Genomic DNA, 24,510 nt, shown 5'->3' with positions numbered 1-24,510 from the left:
TGGCCGAACGTTCCCCGAACGTTCGGCTAGCGCTGTGATTGGCCGAACGGGTCACGTGGTTCGGACCCGAACGCGCTCTGATTGGCCGAACGGTCACATGGTTCGGGTAAATAAATACCCGAACCACGTCATATCTCCGCCATTTGTCTGTGGGTTTAGCTTTGGGTAGGCAGGCAGGGTAGTTCGCGCTCCAGCCACGCTAGCCAGGGTCCCCCCTGTCATTGTGTCACTGCTGGGAACAGTAGTACACCGCTTGCTCAGCCACACTATATAGCATTCTGTTTACTGCCACTCTGTGTACCTCGCTCAGCCACACTATATAGCATTCTGTTTACTGCCACTCTGTGTCTGCTGGGAATAGTAGTACACCGCTTGCTCAGCCACACTATATAGCATTCTGTTTACTGCCACTCTGTGTCTGCTGGGAATAGTGGTACACCGCTCGCTCAGCCACACTATATAGCATTCTGTTCACTGTTCTGTGTCTGCTTGGAATAGTGGTACACCGCTCGCTCAGCCACACTATATAGCATTCTGTTTACTGTTCTGTGTCTGCTGGGAATAGTGGTACACCGCTCGCTCAGCCACACTATATAGCATTCTGTTTACTGTTCTGTGTCTGCTGGGAATAGTGGTACACCGCTCGCTCAGCCACACTATATAGCATTCTGTTCACTGTTCTGTGTCTGCTGGGAATAGTGGTACACCGCTCGCTCAGCCACACTATATAGCATTCTGTTCACTGTTCTGTGTCTGCTGGGAATAGTGGTACACCGCTCGCTCAGCCACACTATATAGCATTCTGTTTACTGTTCTGTGTCTGCTGGGAATAGTGGTACACCGCTCGCTCATCCACACTATATAGCATTCTGTTCACTGTTCTGTGTCTGCTGGGAATAGTGGTACACCGCTCGCTCAGCCACACTATATAGCATTCTGTTCACTGTTCTGTGTCTGCTGGGAATAGTGGTACACCGCTCGCTCAGCCACACTATATAGCATTCTGTTCACTGTTCTGTGTCTGCTGGGAATAGTGGTACACCGCTCGCTCAGCCACACTATATAGCATTCTGTTTACTGTTCTGTGTCTGCTGGGAATAGTGGTACACCGCTCGCTCAGCCACACTATATAGCATTCTGTTTACTGTTCTGTGTCTGCTGGGAATAGTGGTACACCGCTCGCTCAGCCACACTATATAGCATTCTGTTTACTGTTCTGTGTCTGCTGGGAACAGTAGTACACCGCTCGCTCAGCCAGAGTATATAGCATTGTGTTTACTGCCACTCTGTGTACACCGCTCAGCCAGACTATATACCATTGTTTACTGACACTCTGTGTACACCGCTCAGCCAGACTATATACCATTGTTTACTGACACTCTGTGTACACCGCTCAGCCAGACTATATACCATTGTTTACTGCCACTCTGATTCTGCTGGGAACAGTAGTACACCGCTCGCTCAGCCAGACTATATAGCATTGTGTTTACTGCCACTCTGTGTACACCGCTCAGCCAGACTATATACCATTGTTTACTGACACTCTGTGTACACCGCTCAGCCAGACTATATACCATTGTTTACTGAAACTCTGTGTACACCGCTCAGCCAGACTATATACCATTGTTTACTGCCACTCTGATTCTGCTGGGAACAGTAGTACACCGCTCGCTCAGCCAGACTATATACCATTGTTTACTGACACTATATAGCAGACTATATAGCATTGTGTGTACACCGCTCAGCCAGACTATATACCATTGTTTACTGCCACTCTGATTCTGCTGGGAACAGTAGTACACCGCTCGCTCAGCCAGACTATATAGCATTGTGTTTACTGCCACTCTGTGTACACCGCTCAGCCACACTATATAGCATTGCGTACTCTGCCAGTCAGTGTGTATATTGCTGGGATCAGTAATACTCCACTCACCGTCAACCACTATATGAGCTCAACATGAGTTCCCCAGAGACCTCCGCTGTGAGCAGCACTCCCAACAACAGCAACAGCCAACGCCCCACGCAAGCTATAACATCCACCCCAGCAGCCAGTGGTCAGCAGCAGCCCTCCCCGGAGGAGAACGTTGTGTCCATCAGTCCGTCGCCAGAGCGATTAATGAGGGCTGCCATTGAGGAGATGATGGGGCCTGATGTGGAGGAGGAGGTCTGGCTCAGGCCAGCATCCCAAGTTAATGTTGAGGACGATGAGGGGTCTGTGTCTGGGGATGTTGGGGTGGCAGAGGTGGTGGGTGGGTCAGACTCAGGAGAAGAGTTGTATGATGAGGATGATGATCGGGACCATCTGTATGTGCCTCAGAGTCCGACCCCGGAAAACATGTTGTATCGTGTGTTTAGGTACTAAAATCTGCGTTCCCTCCCAGTAGTGTTGGGCGAACAGTGTTTGCCACTGTTTGGGTTCTGCAGAACATCACCCTGTTCGGGGTGACTATATAGCAGACTATATAGCATTGTGTTTAATGCCACTCTGTGTACACGGCTCAGCCACACTATATAGCATTGTGTTTACTTCCACTCTGTGTCTGCTGGGAACAGTAGTACACCGCTCACCCGCCACTGTATAGCATTGTGCTCTGTGTCACTGCTGACAATAGTGGTACACCGCTCACCCACCACTGTATAGCATTTCTGTACTGCCACTGTACTGCTGCCAGTCAGCGTGTACTTTAAGGATAAGTGAAATGAGGAAGAAATCCGGTGAAAGAGGGAGGGGCAAGGGAAGAGGTGTTTCCCCTGACGGTTCACGTACAGGCCACAGGGGAGCACCCAAGAAAACCCACTCAATACTGCCCATGTTGTCCAGGACAACAACCCTCACAGATCCAAAAGAACAGGACCAGATAATTACTTGGATGACCTCTCAAGCGTCCAGCAGTGGGTTAAGCAGCACCAGCACATCACGCACGAGGTCCGAGTCCTCAGCCAGTTAAAGTCTGGGCTTTCTTTGAAGACTGCACTGAGGATGTTACCATGGCGATTTGCAAGGTGTGCAAGACCCGCCTGAGCAGGGGGAAAAGTATTAACAACCTCTCCACCACCAGCATGAGCCGCCACATTCTATCCAAACATCCCACTCTGTGGGCAAACGCGGCAGGACAGGGTACCACCAGCAACACTGCCTCCCTTGGGTTCACCAGACTCACCACCAGACCCGCCTCAGCAGCAGCAGTAGCCCAGCCATTGCGTGGTTCACAACATTCACAAACATCAGACGATGCTGACACTGTCACTTTCCGGACTAGTGCTCTTGAGGTCTCCCAGTGTTCATCAAACACAACAACCAACAGCCCTTCGGTGTGCAGCGCTACGGTTGAGTTGTCTGTCTCTGAGATGTTTGAGCACAAGAGGAAATTGCCAGCAAATGACCCCCGGGCCGTGGCAGTAACAGCCAGCCAGCATAGCCAAGCTTCTGGCCTGCGAAATGCTGCCATATCGAGTGGTGGAGACAAACAGCTTCAAGGGCATGATGTCAGTGGCCATCCCACGTTACGTGGTTCCCAGCCGCTACCACTTTGCGCGCTCTGCAGTGCCTGAGTTGCATGAGCACGTGGTCAGCTAAATAACCCGAAGCTTGAAGAATGCCGTTGCCTGCAAGGTTCACCTCACCACTGACACCTGGACGAGTGCGTTCGGGCCAGGGTCGATACATCTCCCTTACCGCGCACTGGGTGAACCTTGTGGAGCCTGGCAGCGATTCCTCACCTGCTACGGCGCGGGTGTTGCCCACGCCGCAAACAGCTGGATAACAACAGCAGCACCTACCTCTCTGACTCCTTCTCCTACAACGCATCTCAAAGCTGTACCTCATCCGGAAATGCTAACCCAGCACCAGCAGCAGTAGGATCGTGGAAGCAGTGCAGCACAGCTGTTGGCATGCGTCAGCAAGCGTTGCTGAAGCTGATCTGCCTTGGGGATAAGCAGCACACAGGGGAGGAAATTTGGAGGGGAATAAAGGAACAGACGGATTTGTGGCTGGCACCGCTGGACCTGAAACCGGGCATGAAGCTAGACACCTGGCACGAACTGGCAATGTACGCAATAGAGGTGCTGGCTTGCCCGGCAGCCAGCGTTATGTCGGAACGCTGTTTCAGTGCTGCCGGAGGCATCATCACAGATCGGCGTATCCGCCTCTCCACAGAAAATGCAGACCGTCTGACTCAAATTAAAATGAATCAATCCTGGATTGGAAACGACTACGCAACACTCCTGGACCCCAACCAAGTAACATGACCGATGAACATCTGGGATGGTTTAGCGTTTCCGGTCCCTGTTTATTGAACCTCTCATCTGTATTACATTTATGACTGCATGGCGGCAAAAAGCATTGCTGCTATATCCGCACGCTTTTTGTCCTCATGCAAGGCCTGGGTTGTTGTGTCTCACAAAGCGTGGCCTTCTCCTCCTGCGCCTCCTCCTGTTCCATCACGTGTGCTGCTGCTGCTGCTGCTGGGTTACCGTTGCCGGTCCCTGTTTATGGAACCTCTTATCTTTATTACATTTATGACTACATGGCGGTACAAAGCATGCTATCCGCACGCTTTTTGTCCTCATGCAAGGCCTGGGTTGTTGTGTCTCACAAAGCGTGGCCTTCTCCTCCTGCGCCTCCTCCTGTTCCATCACGTGTGCTGCTGCTGCTGCTGCTGCTGGGTTAGCGTTGCCGCGTGGTCCCTGTTTATTGAACCTCTTATCTTTATTACATTTATGACTACATGGCGGTACAAAGCATGCTATCCGCACGCTTTTTGTCCTCATGCGAGGCCTGGGTTGTTGTGTCTCACAAAGCGTGGCCTTCTCCTCCTGCGCCTCCTCCTGTTCCATCACGTGTGGTGCTGCTGGGTTAGCGTTGCCGCGTGGTCCCTGTTTATTGAACCACTTATCTTTATTACATTTATGACTGCATGGTGGTACAAAGCATGCTATCCGCACGCTTCTTGTCCTCATGCAAGGCCTGGGTTGTTGTCTCAAAGCGTGGCCTTCTCCTCCTGCGCCACCCTCCTCCTGTTCCATCACGTGTGCTGCTGCTGGGTTAGCATTACCGGTCCCTTTTCCTGGAACCTCTTATATGTATTACATTTATGACTGCATGCCGACAAAAAGCATGTTACCTGTGCAAAGAAAACAGACATTTCCCGCATTTAAAAGACAGTTTTCCCTTTGAAACTTTAAAATCGATTTTCTCAAAAACTATAAGCTCTTTTTGCTAAATTTTTTTTTCCTCTTGTACCCACTCCCAAGGTGCACATACCCTGTAAATTTGGGGTATGTAGCATGTAAGGAGGCTTTACAAACCACAAAAGTTCGGGTCCCCATTGACTTCCATTATGTTCGGAGTTCGGGTCGAACACCCGAACATCGCGGCCATGTTCGGCCTGTTCGGCCCGAACCCGAACATCTAGATGTTCGCCCAACACTAGCTGTGAGACGCCGGGCAAGGGGGTGACTGGCAGAAATTGGCTGCTTCCGCTCAAAAATTTCCATCTCGTACACCTGGCTGCTGTGGGCAGAGCAGCAGGAACCGCTCAAGGTCAAAGGTGGAGTGGAGGAGGGTGGCTGTGAAGGTGCAAGGGAGAAAGCGGCTCAAGATGCTGCATCTGAAGGAGGAAGAGGAGGAGGGTGGCATTTCTTTTGTGTGCTGATTTTCCTCTGGTGCTCTTCCCATTGCAGTTTGTGCCTTTTCTGCATGTGCCTTCGTAAGGCAGTTGTCCCTACGTGGGTGTTGGCCTTTCCACTGCTCAATTTTTGGAGGCAGAGAGAACAGATTGCATTGCTCTGATCTGAGTCAGACACATTAAAACATTTCCAAACCGTCGAGCCCCCCTGGGGTGATGGCACTATGTTGGCATCAGCAGCTGACGTTGAAGGGCATGTTGGCTGGCTGTCCATAGGTGGCGATACATGGCGCCGGTCACTGCCACCAGCTGTTTCTGACGACAAGCTCCCACTGCTTCTTTCAGCAACTAGTCTCCTACTCCTCTCTGACTCTCCCTCTGAACTGTCCCCTTGGTCATCTCGTCTCTTAGGCATCCGGATCATCCTCATCATCATAATCATCCTGCCCAGCTTTGCTTGCCTCAGAGACCTTACAAAACTGCACCAACAGCAGGTACATCATCCTCCTCCTCACACATTACGTCCATACTGTCGCCTAACTCACACATATGAGGTGGTGTGACTTGCTTAGCACCTTAATCTTGTTGTAACAATAATGGATCAACAGGGATATGTGAGGGAGTAGGCTGGTGTTGTATTTTGTTCTCTGGTTGAACTCGATGGACGTATGTCTTTTTTCAACCAAAATAATTTCTGTAACTATGTAATGGCTGTGCATCAGTGATTTCCCCACCAAATAACTACTGCAAAGTGTCAAATGCAGCGGATGTGGTGCTTGTAGTAGCGCTGGTGGCTGTGGAAGATGAGGTGTTCTGTGTTAGATACTCAACCACGTCCTGACAATCTTGGGAGTTGATGGGACGTGCCTTCTTTTGAGCACTGTACTTTGGTCCAGGGCCACACACATACCGTGAACAGGTACAGTGGCTGGTGGTATTAAATATCACACTGTGTGCGCTCACGTAGGTAGGTGCACTGAAGTGAATCGGTAGGTATATGCAGTGATGAGTATTACAATGTGCACCTGTCACACACACAGGTAGTCACTGAATGTGCTGGGCCTGGCAGTGGCCCACACAGTAGAAATTAGCAAGGCTGTCTAAGCAACACAAGTGTATGTGGGACACACACACACACACACACACACACACACACACACACACACACACACACACACACACACACATCACAAGAACAAGATTCACTCTCAAAAGAGCTGTTGAGGGTTTTTTTAAATTTATTTTTATTTTTTTTAGCAATAAGAATCAGCAAGGAGCAAGCTAAGAAGCCTACAAGAGCCTAACTAAGCTTTCCCTATAGGTCTCTGCACAGCAGTTCTCCCTTCTCTAATTACTGCAGGCACACGAGTGAGTGAAAAGCCTGACGCTGCCTGCCTTTTATAAGGGGGGGGGGGGGGGGCTCCAGGAGGGAGTGTAGCCTGATGGGCTACAATGTGCCTGCTGACTGTGTCAAAGTTGACCCTCATGATGCACTATGGGGGCAAATCGAATTTCCTGAAAAGTTTGCGGTTCTCCGCAATCGCAAACCAAGGAAGTTCCTTTCGGGCCATCTCTAGCAGTGAGTGGTGTGATTACTTATAAGTTAGGAAACATGGATGGAAGATTGCTGCTTTTAGTGTATAGGCCAATTATTCAGCTGGGGGTGGTCAATAAGATGCAAATAAGTTTGAGTTGATACAGATAATGTGAATTCTGTATGCAAATGTATGCAGCTTAAAGACTAACCAATGAAATTCCACCTTAGAGTCGGTGTCTAACCAGTTAAGGTAGCAGGTTAATTTTAAAGGGAATTCCATGTAGGTCAAATGGCTATAGCTCAGAATGTTGCTGCAGAAGAGTGGGCATGGGAAAGCCAATTGCCATGTTGAACACATTTCCAACAAATATGCAGATAGTGTAAGTAACTGTCACATAGTGTAAGCCATTCTTATTCTGAATGAACCTAAGCATTCGGATCAGATCTCTAATTTGAACTGATGTGGACCGTAGCAGGAGTGGTTAACTCGCCCTTGTCCCCATCTCTGTGCACTGTGTTCCACAGCATGTTCCAGCTTTCCAATACTTCTTCCTTCTGGCTGTGGAGAAAGAAGCATCGAAAAGATGGAACATGACCTGAAGGGCATCTCAAAGTGGCGGCAACAAGAGTACGTTAACACCCCTACTGCAGTCAACATCAGTTTAAATTCCAGTTCTAATCCAAATACTTTGGATCAGTGTTCTAAAATCTGAATAATTCCTATTTAGAGATCAGAGACTAACAGCATGGAAGTCTTGGGGAGAAAATGCTTGTTTTGAATAAAGTGCATAACATGAGATAGTAAAAGCAGAACCCTAGAGCTGAGAGTCTGCCAAATTAAGATTTAGCACAAACAAACAAAGCTTGTAAGACTGGAAGGCTCAAACTTTAAATGACAGATTGTGGCTATACACCAGAGCTGTCCAACTCTAGCCCTCAAGGGCCATATCTAGTCTTGTGCTTTAGGATGGACAGAGAAGTGTCCTACTTCCTGATTCAGTCCCATGAATTTATAACTTGCATGCAGTTTTCCGTTCCTGTGTATGTGTGCTGGGTAGTGCTTACGCTTAGTCTGTGCATGTAAAAGAGGTGGGAGGCCTTTATTGCAGTCATATATTAGACAGGTACTGTTTGGTTCAGTCTTTTGCTCCCAATGTGGATGTGGCAAAAATGCAGGAGGACCTCAGCTCTTGAGGACGGAAGTTGGACAACCCTGCCATACACCATACAACCTTGATTGTACAGATTTACTAAATCTATGTAATAGAAGGGCCACCAGATTGAAAATACGTTGAAAATATTGGGATTTTTTTAAGCTCTCCTACTACGTGAGGTGGTGGTAGGATTTAATAAACGAGACAGTATGATATATGCTAACTTCATCCTTTCTGTTGGGGATCCCCATCAACTGTTCCTACCTTACTGGGTATAATAGCCAGACAAGTGTGTGTGTGTGTGTGTGTGTGTGTGTGTGTGTGTATGTTGTTTTGGCTTTTTTGATTGACTGTGTAGTCTTTGACTTCTGAATTGCATTGCATCAAATGTGCTCTTTTGTATGTTCGTATGTCATGTTTTTTTTATCATGGTGATTTATTTTTTTTTGTACATTTTCTTCTAGACTTCATTTAGGTTGCATGTATCCCTTATCTGGGTTTTTTCACTTTAATAGCCTTGTTTTATTATAGTCTTTTGTATTTAACATTTTTACTGTTTTCAAACAGTATTTTCAATTTTCTTTACACTTTAACGTGTGTCTGAACTGATGTAATAAAAATATATAGTATCGCATATAGTACTGAGGACTTTGTTCACTTTATTTTTTTCCTTTGGAAGGTTCAAACTCTGTGCTTTATCTACACACATGAGATGGTCAAATGGAGCCCCAACTCTCTTGAAAGTAAATAGAACCCCAAACACATTTTTTGGGGTGAGCAAACAATCCTGATAACAAGAATGCTGAAAAAGCCCTGGGGCAGGGAAGAAGAGGGTATGGGAGGATGATATGAGGGAACATTGCAGCAAACCTGCCTTTTTCTGTTGAAAAATTTCACTTTTGGCTAAAGTCAAATTTTCAAAGGAGGGATTACAAAGGCTAGATGGAAATGAGGAGAGGAATGTACAACAGATAGAGGAATGTGGATTCAGCATGAGCATATCTCTGCGCTTACCTTGGGTAGCTTTTTCTCGGATCAGGTGTCCTTTAAGTGTCGGTTTTGTCTTTTTTCTAAAAACATAAGACATTTTCAAGGCGCTCTTTCATGTGATCTGAACAGAATGAAATCTCTTTTGGCATGCAATTCACACATGCTTCATCTATTTGAATAGTTAGGTTTTCATTTTTTAACAAATTTGATTAAAGTAGAATGTCTGACATACAAGACTGTACAAAATGGTAAAAAAAATGTGTAGGATCTTGCTTAACTAGCTCACAACTGTTGATTATGACCTTTTTTTATTTTCAACAGTTGGCCCTCCATACACTTTGCACTTTCGAATTAAATATTACTCCTCAGAACCAAACAATCTTCACGAAGAGTTTACAAGGTATGTATTATATGATAAAAGGATAACTGTGTTGCAGATTGTCACAGCACCTGACTAACATGTTACACCAGCTATAACTGGAGAAAGGTGGGAATCGTTACAGAAAACAATTATAAAATCTAAAATGATGGGTGCCCCTGGAGCAATTTAAAAAGGTTATACATTTTTACTTAATTATAAAAAATAAACACAATTCCCCTTCCACTTAGAAATCTCTAAAGCTAACAAAAATGGCAATGTGACTGAATATAAATGTTGTTAAAGCTTATTTTGAATTTGTTTTATGCCCTTATTTAACCACTAAAGTAAATCTTGTGATCTTGTGGGTTTTTTTTTGGGGGGGGGGGGGGTTTGGTTTGCTGGTCTCAGGCAGGGGTGCAGCTAAGGTTTTTGTGGCCCCAAGCGGACTGTAGGAAGTGGCCCTATCCTGCGGCACGCGAAGCATGGGTGTGGCTATCCCGCATAAGTGGGCGTGGCCATGACATGTGGGTGGAGCTGGAGGGCGGAATGGGGCGGGGCTGTTTGCGGGGAAAATGGATGTGGGGGTGATTGAGGCGTACGCACGACGCAAGATGGATTTGGCCATGACATTGTATGGGCGGAGCTTAACCATAGCACAGCAAATATAGCCAACTATGACCATTAAATAATGCAGCAACAGTTACCCCAGACACCAGAAAATAAAAACGCAATTTGTGCAACATTTCAGCAGATATCAAACACAATTAGGGCACATTTTCAGGGCTGCAAAAAGAAAATAATTTACTCACCTGGCACTGGCAGAAGTCTTCTCTCCCCGTCTCCTCTCCTGGCCGGCTCCTCAGGCGCGCAGTTCCCATGGAGCTCCCTCCCTCCTCCAATCTCCCGCGCTGATTGAATCAGGGCTACGGGAAGATGGCCACCCGAAGCCCTGTACTGGAGGCATAAATAGTCTCCAGAGCAGGGCTTCGGCGGCGGCCATCTTCCCGTAGCCCTGCCCTGCTCTGCTCTGCCAGCCCCGCGGGGCTGCGGGAAAACAGTGACGTCACGCCGACGTCACTGAGCCACCGAGGCCCCTACGATCTTGAGGCCCCAAGCGGCCGCTTGGTTCGCTTTATGCCTCGCGGCGCCCCTGGTCTCAGGATCTTGTAGTTCCTACTACTATTACAGTGTCTTTACCTGGGAGTTAATAATAATGCCTCCTGAATAGCTGCTTGATGGGGAAAGGTTTTTGAGGGCTTTGCCTTTATTGAAATTTCATTTTAATATTTTATGTTGTGTGTCTCTAAAGTGAAGAAATTATTAGAAACTGTTGTCAGTTTAGGAAAGGGTCATTTTATAGACTTAGGAAAGTGTGATTTCCGCCAGAATTAAGAGTATGTAAAGTCCTCAATATTACTCAAAACTGAATTAGTAACGTTAGATGGACCAAGCAAATTGTGCTGGTACAGTGATTGGAAGCCACTTTTTTCGAATGACCTGTAACTGCATGTTGGATATACAGTATCTCCCCCTCAAGGTCTTGAGCTATCAGCTGGTAGATTACCTTGATCTGAGGTCTATGACAGGTTGGTGGAATGAACACCCTTGTGTTGCTGATGCCAGGAAAATGTATCTGCTATGTTCTATTCAGCTCACATTGAGCCAAAAGTCCAATTTTCTTTGGCTGTGAATAATGCTCTACAAGTGTAACTTGTGCAAATATGTAAAAGCATTATGTGAGTAAGTATATTAATTGCATTTATTAGTTATCGGGTGCCATTAGGATTAGTGTTTGACTTATGTAATTCTGTGATGTGCTGTGGCGTCTGTGAAAAGAACTGCACTGTAAGCATTTGTGTGTTTTGATGATTTATGTAAGGTCCCTGTGGGCCTATTAGCCTCAGCTTTGTAGTCTACAGTCAGAGTAATAACCATGCTGATATAAACTATGTTCGCCCAGTGTGAATTCTACCAGCTTTTTCTCTATAATACTGTTTATAGGTCTAATAGGATTAATTGGTTTATAATATGATCATATTGTGATGTGTGTCAATATGAATTATGTCATTGGGGTATGCCTAATAATATGCTGGGAGACAAACGACTGAGAATATTCATTTTGTTTTTTGTTTTTTTTAATGAATAAGCTAATTTTTAATCAGAGGGAAACACCTTTTTTTTTTTTTCTCCAATAAAAGGTTTACCACACCAATCTGTTTCTTGTGTAGGGGCTTTGGCCACCAATTGTTTTAGTGCAATGGTTGCTTTTGCCTAGCCTTCAGACCAAAGCATGGTACACACTTTAATTTGGGATTGGCCAATCTCTTACCACCTCCATGTAGTATGAGGGTCAACAGATATTGTATACTATGAGCAGATTGTGTAGGTGAACCCTTATACTTAACCCTTATACAGTGATGTGAAAAAATATTTGCCCCCTTCCTGATTTCTTATTCTTTTGCATGTTTGTCACACTTAAATGTTTCTGCTCATCAAAAACCGTTAACTATTAGTCAAAGATAACATAATTGAACACAAAATGCAGTTTTAAATGATGGTTTTTATTATTTAGTGAGAAAAAAAACTCCAAATCTGCATGGCCCTGTGTGAAAAAGTGATTGCCCCCCTTGTTAAAAAATAACTTAACTGTGGTTTATCACACCTGAGTTCAATTTCTGTAGACCCCCAGGCCTGATTACTGCCACACCTGTTTCAATCAAGAAATCACTTAAATAGGAGCTATCTGACACAGAGGAGTAGACCAAAATCACCTCAAAAGCCAGACATCATGCCAAGATCCAAAGAAATTCAGGAACAAATGAGAACAAAAGTAATTGAGATCTATCAGTCTGGTAAAGGTTATAAAGCCATTTCTAAAGCTTTGGGACTCCAGCGATCCACAGTGAGAGCCATTATCGCAGAGAAAACTCATCCGAGAGGCCACAAAAGACCACAGGACAACTTCTAAAGAACTGCAGGCCTCACTTGCCTCAATTAAGGTCAGTTTTCACGACTCCACCATAAGAAAGAGACTGGCCAAAAACGGCCTGCATGGCAGATATCCAAGGCGCAAACCACTTTTAAGCAAAAAGAACATTAAGGCTCGTCTCAATTTTGCTAAAAAACATCTCAATGATTGCCAAGACTTTTGGGAAAATACCTTGTGGACCGACGAGACAAAAGTTGAACTTTTTGGAAGGTGTGTTTCCCATTACATCTGGCGTAGAAGTAACAACACAGCATTTCAGCAAGAGAACATCATACTAACAGTAAAATATGGTGGTGGTAGTGTGATGGTCTGGGGTTGTTTTGCTGCTTCATAACCTGGAAGGCTTGCTGTGATAGATGGAACCATGAATTCTACTGTCGACCAAAAAATCCTGAAGGAGAATGTCCGGCCATCTGTTCGTCAACTCAAGCTGAAGCAATCTTGGGTGCTGCAGCAGGACAATGACCCAAAACACACCAGCAAATCCACCTCTGAATGGCTGAAGAAAAACAAAATGAAGACTTTGGAGTGGCCTAGTCAAAGTCCTGACCTGAATCCTATTGAGATGTTGTGGCATGACCTTAAAAAGGCGTTTTATGCTAGAAAACCCTCAAAGCTCAATTACAACAATTCTGCAAAGATGAGTGGGCCACAATTCCTCCAGAGCGCTGTAAAAGACTCATTGCAAGTTATCGCAAACGCTTGATTGCAGTTATTGCTGCTAAGGGTGGCCCAACCAGTTATTAGGTTCAGGGGGCAATTTCTTTTTCACACAGGGCCATGTAGGTTTTGAGTTTTTTTTCTCACTAAATAATAAAAACCATAATTTAAAACTGCATTTTGTGTTCAATTATGTTATCTTTGACTAATAGTTAACGGTTTTTGATGAGCAGAAACATTTAAGTGTGACGAACATGCAAAACAATAAGAAATCAGGAAGGGGGCAAATAGTTTTTCACATCACTGTAAAGTGGTAAAATTGGTCAGTGATTGACCAGTCACAATTGAAACTGTGTACCAGTCTTTAGGTTACATACATCTAATTTTGATTGGCCAATTTTTAGCATTTCCACATCTTCAAGGTATTCAAAAGCCCTCATACTATATGGTGGTAAAATTTCAGTGATTGGCCAATCAGAATTGGATGTATACTAGGCTTAGTAAATGGGAACTTTGAAAAAAAAATCCAATGGATACTTACCTGAGAAGAGGGAAGGCTCTGGGTCCTATAGAGCCCTCCCGCTCCTCTCTGTCCCCTTGTTGCCGCGTTGGCTCCCCCATTTGAATTCCCCGCTGGAGGAGGCTTCGGAAGTATTCTGTACTGCGTCTGTTTAAGCGCTCGAGAGCATGCTCACGCAGGCGCAGTACGGAGCCACCCGTCTTCAGGAACACTCGAGCTCCTGAAGACTTCTGAAGCCTTCTTCGGCGGCGGAAAGCAGTATTTGACCAATTTGGTCAAATACTGCTCCAGGGGAAGACAGCGTTGGAAAGAGGGATCCGTGAGTGGAGAGGGAAGGCTATAAGACCCAGAGCCTTCCCTCTCCTTAGATAAGTAGCTGTTTAAATTTTGTTTTTGTTTTACAGGTTCCCACTGACTGTAAAACTGGCCATACATGCATCAAATATTCTAACGCTGCTCAAATCTGCCAGTTACCTAATGCAGGGAGCCACATCTATTGTAATTTTGATCAATCTGTGGCAAAAAAATTATCAAAATTAAAATTGGACAGTAAATTTTAATCTATCAGACGTGGCAATAGATAGCCCATATCATTGCACTATTTCGAACAGTGCAACTTTGCATTTTGATATATTTTCAATAATTTCATCGTAAAATCTATTGCAAATCTGTGTGCTTTATATGGGGGAATTCCATACCTCTCTGATCTGAATCTGATCATATTGGGGGGCAATCTAAATGTGTATGACCAGCTTGATGAGAAACCGTAACCAAGGATTAAACTTAATCCCAATCAGTAGCTGATGCCCCCTTTCCCATAAGAAATCTTTACCTTTTCTCAAACGGATCATCAGGGGGCTCTGTATGGCTGATATTGTGGTGGGAGCCTTGTTGCATTGTGGGATAACAGTGGTTTCCAACTACCAAAAATGCATAATCTCTCTTTCAGCAGACATCACCTGCCTGCCGTAAAAATGTCACCATGTGATAAATATCAGAATATCAGAATGTAAATCAGGGAGAGGGAAGATTTTACAATGGGCAAACACTGACTAAATCGTTAATATTGTAAAAATTAAGCACTTTTTTCATTGCTATTTTCACCGGAGTTCCTCTTTAAGTGTGTTTGAAAACAGTGAAAAGCAGTAGAGATTCCTTCGTTATGCAAATCGTCATTTGGTCCATTTTTGCTGGCACTCATCCCACTGAAAAGTAAAGACAGAATTTCATACAATGGCATCAGGGAGTCATCTGTTATAAGTCTCAGTTCAGTAGCATTGTTATTTTAGAATTCAGTTTGATTATATAATGCTTCAGATCATTTTCTGTCACAGGCCAGTGTGGGTGGTGATTAAACTGGTAACAAAGTCCTGGCAACCATAAACCCACTACAGTATTTAGCTAGTTGGTTTCACTAATGAACATTCTTCTTTTATTTAACTTCCTTTAGTATTATTTGTATTGTCAGATGGTGTGGTTTTTAGTTTTTTATGCCAAACAATTTGCTATATTTTCTTTTGTATGTGTGTGCATGTACTCTGCAATTTACAATTGTGTTTTGTAGATAATAAAATGTTATATTTTGAGCATCTAGAACCTCATTTCTTCATTTTTATGGATTATCATGAAGGACTAGTTTTCAGAATTGTATGAAGTTCTTGTTAATTCTGTTTCTAGAAATAATCTATTTTGTTTTGTTTCAAGGTATCTATTTGTGTTACAGCTTAGACATGATATTCTATCAGGAAAGTAAGTACCATTCTTTTTTTGTTACCAGTATGTATGAGATATTGTTTGACTGTCATACTGTTGGTAATGAAGTTTACTCCCTTGGTCTAGCTTACATGTTAGCTCATTTAATACATACATGCAAAGGACGCATATTTCCAAATGTAACCTTTCTCTTTCTATCCTTTGAGAGATCTGCTAGGATATTATTTGAAATGTTTTTTCCCCTTTGATATTCTACACACATTTTATATACAGCAGCCTTCCAGTGATCTTTGCAGAAAGACATGTCCTATAACTGAGCTTGTAATTGGATGGTGGGGTCCAGCACCGGCAGTGTAAAAATCTAAATTGATGCTAGAAATACCACACTGCAAAAGAATACATTTTTCCTTCTGCAGACTTTGAGTTTATGCATGTTTTCAACCACTGATGTTGATAACCATGTTTTGCATAGAAGTCATGATTTCAAGCATTGAATCAAACTACTATTAAAATGGTTACCACAATCAGGGTTTTTTTTTGTTTTGTTTTGTTTTTTTTGTTTAATACATTTTCTGAGATTTACCAACACCACTACAGCTACTTGTACTGCTTGCTCTCCATATCCGTCCATTCATCTCAGAGCAGCTAGCTTTAGAGGAAAATCTGGAACTAAAACAATAATACATAGATGTTGCCTTCAGGGAAGACTGCAAATTATTCAGCAGACTACATCTGTAAATACTGATAGCTTGGACAAGCAAAGTACTTTTTGTCCCCATTAAAGGTAAAGTTTGGCTTTACCACTTCCAACTCCTATAGACACGTACACACGCCTGAGTAAAGTCAGCTGAGGCGGCCAATATTGAACACCTCAGCCAATACCATCAGGCAAGTGTACAGTGGCCCCCAACCTGCAAGCAATCTGCCCAGAGATTAACTCTTCCCCCACTGATAGCTGATGGCATTGCTCACAGTTCTCCCTTGCCTGCTGCATGATGTCATGCATGCGCTGCTCCGTTGTCCCTCTGCCTCCCTGCATAGCAACACAGCGCGTCATCAGCTACACAGCTTACATGCATCTGTGCCGTCTGGCCCAGCGATGTTGCCCAAGGGGATCAGTCCCCGATCCCTGACGGGCGATGTCCATCAAAGGTGTGTACACACCTGAAGACTCCCAGTTCCTTAATTTGATGGATGGCTTATTAAAAGTACAAAGGTGTTCAGAAGCTAAATTTTGCCAAAAGGTTCCTGCACATGCACTACTTTGCCCTCAATTGGTGCCCCCTGCTAGGGTTGAACTTTGGGCACACTGCAGGGCCCCAATGCTGTACAGATGTGTTGCTAGGCAACAGCCAAACAATATATTCTGTTGAGCTAGGGAGGAGGGACAATGATGCCGCGAACAACAAACAGGCTTCTGTGTGTGGGGTAAGGAGGAGAGCAATGGACTTGGCCGCCTATTGTTTCTTCAGGGTCCGGCATGTTGAATTATGATCTCCACAGTCCTTGAGGGAGAACTATACACATTGCCATTATTCTCAGCCAAGACTGACTTTGCTGAAAACTGTGTAGAGTGCATATGAGGCATTAGTTTCGCTTTGAGTTTCAGGCACATTGTGAAGACCAAAAGTCAGTCCAACCATGGTAACCTGTGCTTGTTTATTTTTACATTTGCTAAGCCTCCTTCATTTTGTACGTGTTTGAGCAGATGATTTTTTACATTGCATGCAGTTTTCGACTTTCCCCCAAATTCAAACAGTATAAGGGAGTGAAAGAAAATTGCAAACTGGTTGCTGTGGTTGATTCTTGCAATCTTCCAATTCAAAATGTTTTCCCGGTTGAAAAAAGCAAACGCACAGTGAAATCAACCTAAGGTAACAATAGTGGCGTTGCAACACATGCATTGTCAAATTTTTTTTAAAAGTGAGAATGGGCCCTTAGGGTTATTCCATACAAACAGCTAAATCACACAGCTCAGCCACCCAACAATTTCCTCTTGGTAGCTGCAAATGAGTGGAGACATTCACATGGGCAGTTGGGGTTAGTGATTTGTGGATTATAATCAAACACATGGTTTTAGCATGGGTCAGCAGCGTCATATGCAACATCTGGCAAACCGTTGCCAGCCCCTTATTACAGCCGATTTTGGAGGTGATGAACATGGCCTTAAATAGGTTTTCAAAATGGGGCGTAGATCTTAAACATGTCATGGGTATCTTATTATTAAGAAATCTGCGAGAGAGAGTGGACAGTCGTTTTAAATCATTGAAAGCCTCTTAGCAGAATATACAAGGTGTTTCCAAGCTGTGATATGCATCAAGAAAGTTGCTACTAAATCCTGACTTTACCGGTATTCGTTTTTTTCCCCCTATGTTTGAGTTGATGCAGCAAAAAGTTAGTGTTAATTACAGGCACTTTTTTCCTAAACTGTGAAACTTAGGAAAAAATGAATTACTGTAAGAAAATGAGCATTTATTAACGTCATAGCATTTTAAAGTATGAAATTTGGCCATTATTAAAACATCTCAGCACAACTCTGTATGTGACTGAGGTAGAAATGCTATTAGTGTATTACATTTTTGAGGAACTCTATGGCAAGAAATTCTACATCTTATTTATATGCATAAACATGTATTTTATATTTGTCCCGGTGTAAAATGCACTATAATTTTTTCTTTAGGTTGCTGTCACAGTAAGCAGTACACCTCTAACAGGCATTGGATTAGTCTATCTTTTCAGGGGTTATTCTCAGGCTTGTACTTATTTTCAAAAGCACTTACTGAATGGTAGTTGCTCAATCCAATGTGAAAGCCAATGGGCAGACCATCCGGTATCTTTGTATAGATCCTTTTCAGGAAGAGCTTATATAAAGAACTAACGGAAGACCTGGCATCGCCAGAAGTATGTATTTGGTTGTTGTTGGGTCCGACCATTTCCCTGAATATTAATCCCAGCCACCCAGTGACCAACTGTGCTGGTCACTCAATGACCAAGTTTGTGAGCTTTGGGGTCCTTGGCATCAACAATGTGAGAATGGAAGGAGTTTATCAATCAAATGATTGACTGTTTGGGTCAACCCCCTTTTCTGAATTTGAACCGCCAGTCACCCAATAACCAGTTGCACCTGGTTTGAGGCCACTGCCATTAACAGTGTAATAATGGCAGCAATTTAAATATTCCTGTTCAAAAGCAATAGGTGAATTTTGATTGGCTCTTGTGGGTTCCACCAACTTTACTAAATATTAATCCAAGTCACTCAGTGAGCAAGTGTGCCAAACTTGAGAACCCTGCTATTAACAGTGTAAGAATGGCTGTAATTTACATTTTACCATTGAAAATGAATTGCTGAAATTTGATTGGCTGTTTTATGCTCTGCACACTTTACCTAAAGTTTTACCAAGTGACCCACTGTGGCAATTTTGGGGACTATGGCTTTATTACCATGAGAATGACCTCCATTTACATTTTTTTTCCATTGACATGAATGGGCGAAATCTGATTGGCTGTTTGTGGTTTCCGGCCAGGCTTGCAAGGGGAGGGGGGGGGGGGGGGGGCGATATCCCCAGAACATATCCCAGGTAGTAAGGGATCTGTTATACCAAGTTTCACTGAAATTGGTCAAGGTGTTTGAGACACACACACACCCACCTCATATTTCTTATAAAGGGATGGACTAATCAAAAATGTCAGATTTTTCCTACCTATTGTAAACCGCAACATGGAAAAAGTTATTCATAGTACGTTTACTCTGGATGAAATGTACTATTCATTTATTTTTACATATTTTTAAGTTTTTACCATTTTTTTAAGGGCTTTGGGGTCGCAACAAAAATCCTCAGTTTATGATTACACTGATTCAGACTCCTCTGATTTGCCTATAAGAATCTTGTTAATTGAAAGTATGTAAAAGGCATTTCATCATTGCCAAAGCTTAGGAATTTTAAAGCTATATTAAAATGGCATCTGCTTTTGGGAGCAAAAAACTCCTGGCCAGGAAGCGGGCACTCTACCTATTCTGCCATCCCAGTCTGTCATTACAAACGCGAATGCCTCAGCATGTATGCATAAGAAGATTCACTGGAGCCCCATACCAGCCAGGTTCCAGCATGTAGCCTTGCCAGCTTGCAGAAAAAGGCCTCTTGCCTTTTCTATATCTGATACAGAAAAGGCCAGTTGCATTTCCAGTAAGAGGGCAGATCCATGTACTGGAACCCAGCTGATTCGGGGTTCTAGTGAATCTTATTTAACAGTGTGTTGGGACATTCTAACTTTATGTACACCAGAAGATGCATTTTAACTAAACTTGGGATATAGCTGTAGAGTAGCTGTTAAAATAGAAATAAAAATATAGCCCTTGGTAAGCGTACTTGTAGAGGGTGCAGACGGGAACAAAGAGCATCGATCAGGATCAGGCCTTAGGCAATCGAATTGTAGGTACAACTAAGAATGATGTGCAGGTACTCTGCAAGAGAATGAGGGGATTCTTCCTCTGTTACACATTCCTCATTCACGATCTGAACCAGGTTTACGGGTGATGAGCAACACCTCTGTGTTCAACGTGCACAACATTCTCAGTGGATTCACGACGGCTCTGCTGGGAGTGCAAATGTATAGCTGTGTAACTTAATTTGTAGTTGCCAACCCCAAATTTGAATCTCATGACCATCCCTATTAGTGACACAACTACACAGTGGCTTTATTCTTACAGCAGAGATCTATCTCAGATATACAGTCACAAGCAGATGTGTATCGGATATGACAGCAAAATGTATTTTATTTTTGCCATCCTGGTAACTTTTTTTTACTTTGTAGGTTGAAATGTCCTTATGAAACTTCAGTTGAATTGGCAGCTTTGTGTTTGCAAGGTGAGCATAATTCCTATTTCTTTCGAAGTATTTTTACAGCTTTATGATTCATTAAAAAAAATGGACCATCCAGGGCTACCAGTAAGTTTCAGCTGTTAAACAAAACAAGTTTCCTGGTTGGTTGCCCTCTGCACCTGCTCCTATTTTACTCATCTACTACAGAGAACACTGGAGCTGGTTTATCAAGACAGATGGATAGAAAGAAAATAATTGCTTTAATGTCCTTACCATTTGTGGATAGACTGCTTACCACAAGAAAATAGATTTGCAAATCTCTTCCGCCGCCCACTCCCCTCATGTCTCCTGTGCAGACATTTTATTTTGATTCCATTCAGTTTTCAGAACCAGTACCACTTTACTTTAAGTCCTGATTTGTTTGAAAGTACTGAGGGATAGTGATGGATGGCAGCAATATTTGTGTACTGGCGACAGTCGCCATGCTTGTGCACATGTTCGTGGGAGTGCGCACAATCGCAATTTTTCAGCCCCTGGCATATACATGTTTGAAAAATTGTTTTGTTGCAGCCACTGTAGCAGAGGCCAGAAGAATTTGGCATATACATTTTTTTTTTTAAATTATAGTTTGTTGCAGCCGCTGTAGGAAAGGCCAAAACCTTTGTCATATACATTTTTGAAAAATGATTGTTGTATCCAGTGTAGCAGAGGCCAGAAAGCTTTTCATATACATTTTTGATAAACTATTGTTTGTTGTATCCACTGTAGCAGAGGTCAGAATAATTTGGCCTCTACTTTTTGAAAACATTTTTTTGCAGCTGCTGTAGCGTAGGCTAGAAGAATTTGGCCTATACATTTTTTTATTTTATTTGTTTCCGTTCAAAAATGTCCCTCACAGAAACCTGACACTGGGCAGATGAGCAGGTACCGGTCAAGGCGGAGTGGAGGGTGGTCGAGAAGGGACAAGGAAAGCAGAGTTATGAAGAAGCTGGACCACCAGTAGGGTGGCTTTTACTTTGTATGCTGCTGCTCCCATAGCGTTTAGTGATAGGTTATGTGCCTTCGCAAAGCAGTTGTACCTAGGTTGGTGTTGGCTTTTCCATGACTAAGTTTCTTATGGTGCGGGTTGCAAATGGCATCACTGTTGTCAGAGGCAAAAATGCCACACTGCTGAGTCTTGTGATTATGGCATTCTGGCATTTTGTGGGTTCAAGGTACGAGCCTTCTGAACACTGGGCAATTTGGTACGGCTGCAGGATGTCGCATCAGCACGACCCCTACTACCTCTGGTGCAGCCTGCGTCTGCCTGTCTATTGTTTAATAAGAATCAAATATAATACAGGGCAGTACTGGATAGTTAAAGCGGACCCAAACCAAACATTTTTTTAATTCAAAATATTTAGTTGCACCACTTTGACACATACAAAGATAAATAACTACTTCAAGGCTATGTGCATTTCAGTGCATACTTTTCACCCTTCTCTTTTCATAACTAGGGTTATACAGGTGGCAGCCATTACTAATTCCTCCTTTGCTGGACACTACCTACTACACCAGTTTGCCGGATTCTGTCCCGGCAATATTAAAAGGAAGGGAGGAGTTCCTCCAATAAATGTAAAATATTTTATATTGGTCATCATGCAGCTGAAAAAAAGCTGCTATTTATTATTATAATTTAGAAAATAGATTTTATTTCTGTAATCTTGTATTTTCAATTTGGGTCCACTTTAACAGTAGTGGTGGTGTATTTTTAGAACTGAATGTCACTGAACTCAGGTGACAATTAGGTTTATGGGATGTGACATAATCAGCAATGGCAAAAGGCCCTGCTAGTGATTGAATTGCAGTGCCAGTGACAGGGCACAGTACTGTGACACAAGTGAACTCTCTGGCCTCAATTCACTAAGCTTTATCAAACACTTTGTCAAACGTTTGATAATGTACCTCATGGGTAAAAACTAATTTTGAATTCAAAGGTGTTATTTATTGTTTTATCGATAAAACGTTCAATAAATCTATACCACCTCAGTGAATTCAAAATTAGATTTTACCCATGATGTAAATTATCAAACGTTTGATAAAATGTTTGATAAAGCTTAGTGAGTTGAGGCCAATGTCACTGAACTCGGGTGACAGACAGGGTTATGCAAGCTGGGCTGTGCTGGTGAACTACACGTAGCAGTCAGAACACCACGGTTGGCAACAGCGCACATCACAAAACAAAAAGTCCAAGGAGGACTATGGGATTCTTTAGTCGGTGCACTACAAGGAGCAGCACACCTCTCCAACACCTAAAGTGCACTGAACACACAGAACAGCAAGCTAACTATGCTACTCCTTACTAAGCAGAGCTCTCTTCCTATTGCACCTAGCACAGCAGCCACAGGCAGAATGTAAAATGGCTGCTGTGCTAATGTTTTTATAGGATGGTGAGGAGGGGTACCTCATTGGCTGCCATGTGTCTGCTGACTCTGGGGTATGGGGTCAATTTTTGGCTCCATGGAAATCTATGGGGGTGGCTCAAACTTCACTATCTGTTCACTGATGGGAGAACAACCAGGAACCGTCCGCCGGCGAACAGTTTGGCCCATCACTACTGAGGGACATATTTGTGTAGAAGTGCTAGATTGCTGATTTTTGCGTTTCTCCTTATTGCTGGCCATTAGAGCAGATTGCAATTCCTTTTATGGTAAATTTAATAATGGTACAATGTTGGAACTTCAGACCTGGCTCGCATAAGGCATGACTGTTGTGTTGCATTTTAAAGCACAACTCATGTCTCTTTTTGCAGTGGCTGCTGCTAGACTGGAATGGACCGGCACTATTCAGCAAAAATCATTGATAAAATACCAAAGATGTCACTGGAATTAACCAATTGAGGACCACAGTCTTTCTACCCCTTAAAGAGACTCCGTAACAAAAATTGCATCCTGTTTTTTATCATCCTACAAGTTCCAAAAGCTATTCTAATGTGTTCTGGCTAACTGCAGCACTTTATACTATCACTGTCTCTGTAATAAATCAATGTATCGTTCCCCTGTCAGACTTGTCGGCCTGTGTCTGGAAGGCTGCCAAGTTCTTCAGTGTTGTTGTTCTGCTATGAACTCACCCTTCCAGGCCCCTCTCTGCACACTGCCTGTGTGTTATTTAGATTAGAGCAGCTTCTCTCTTATCTTTTACAAGCTGGATAAATCGTCCTCTGAGCTGGCTGGGCTTTCACATACTGAGGAATTACCAACAAGGGCAAAGCTGTTTGCAGGAAGAAAAGAGCAGCCTGAAACTTCAGTGCATGGGGGAAAGAAACACACAAATGATCTCTTGAGATTCAAAAGGAATGCTGTATACAGCCTGCTTGTGTATGGATGTATTTTTCTATGTGTGGACATACTGTACATCACCCTACTTCCTGTTTTGGTGGCCATTTTGTTTGTTTACAAACAAACTTTAAAACTGTTTTTAACCACTTTTAATGCGGCGAGGAGCAGCGAAATTGTGACAGAGGGTAATAGATGTCCCCTAACGCACTGGTATGTTTACTTTTGAGCGATTTTAACAATACAGATTCTCTTTAAGGACCAGAGCCTTTTTTTCCATTCAGACCACTGCAGCTTTCACAGTTTATTGCTCGGTTCTACAACCTACTATCTAAATGAATTTTCCCTCCTTTTCTTGTCACTAATGCAGCTTTATTTTGGTGCTATTTGATTGCTGCTGCGATTTTTAGATTGTATTAGATTCATCAAAAAAGACATGAATTTTGTCAAAAAAATGATTTATTTTTTTTTAACTTTCTGTGATAAAATTTGTCAAAGTAAAATTTCTGTATACATTTTTGTCCAAATTTATTGTGCTACATGTCTTTGATAAAAAAAAAAAAAAAAAAAAACATTCAGTGTATATTTATTGGTTTGGGTAAAAGTTATAGCGTTTACAAAGTATGGTGCAAAAAGTGAATTTTCCCATTTTGAAGCATCTCCGACTTTTCTGAGCACCTGTCATGTTTCATGAGGTGCTAAAATTCCAGGATAGTATAAATACCCCCCAAATGACCCCATTTTGGAAAGAAGACATCCCAAAGTATTCACTGAGAGGCATGGTGAGTTCATAGAAGATTTTATTTTTTGTCACAAGTTAGCAGT

The 24,510-nt window shown here is 43.2% G+C and overlaps 1 protein-coding gene across 1 annotated transcript in view; it reads left to right on the top strand.

Annotated features, from left to right (window-relative positions):
- Positions 1–24,510, top strand: part of LOC137518596 (band 4.1-like protein 4B) — a 208,541-nt gene that overhangs the window by 87,998 nt on the left and 96,033 nt on the right. Inside the window, exons 4-6 of the mRNA XM_068236669.1 lie at positions 9,630–9,708; positions 15,543–15,587; positions 20,364–20,416. Coding sequence (XP_068092770.1) covers positions 9,630–9,708; positions 15,543–15,587; positions 20,364–20,416 — 177 coding nt within the window. The remainder of the gene's footprint in view (positions 1–9,629; positions 9,709–15,542; positions 15,588–20,363; positions 20,417–24,510) is intronic.

This window comes from Hyperolius riggenbachi, chromosome 5, assembly GCF_040937935.1.
Source record: "Hyperolius riggenbachi isolate aHypRig1 chromosome 5, aHypRig1.pri, whole genome shotgun sequence".
Classification (NCBI taxonomy): Eukaryota; Metazoa; Chordata; class Amphibia; order Anura; family Hyperoliidae; genus Hyperolius; species Hyperolius riggenbachi.
The sequence above is the reverse complement of the archived record's forward strand: the minus strand, read 5'-3'. Positions and strand labels throughout refer to the sequence as shown.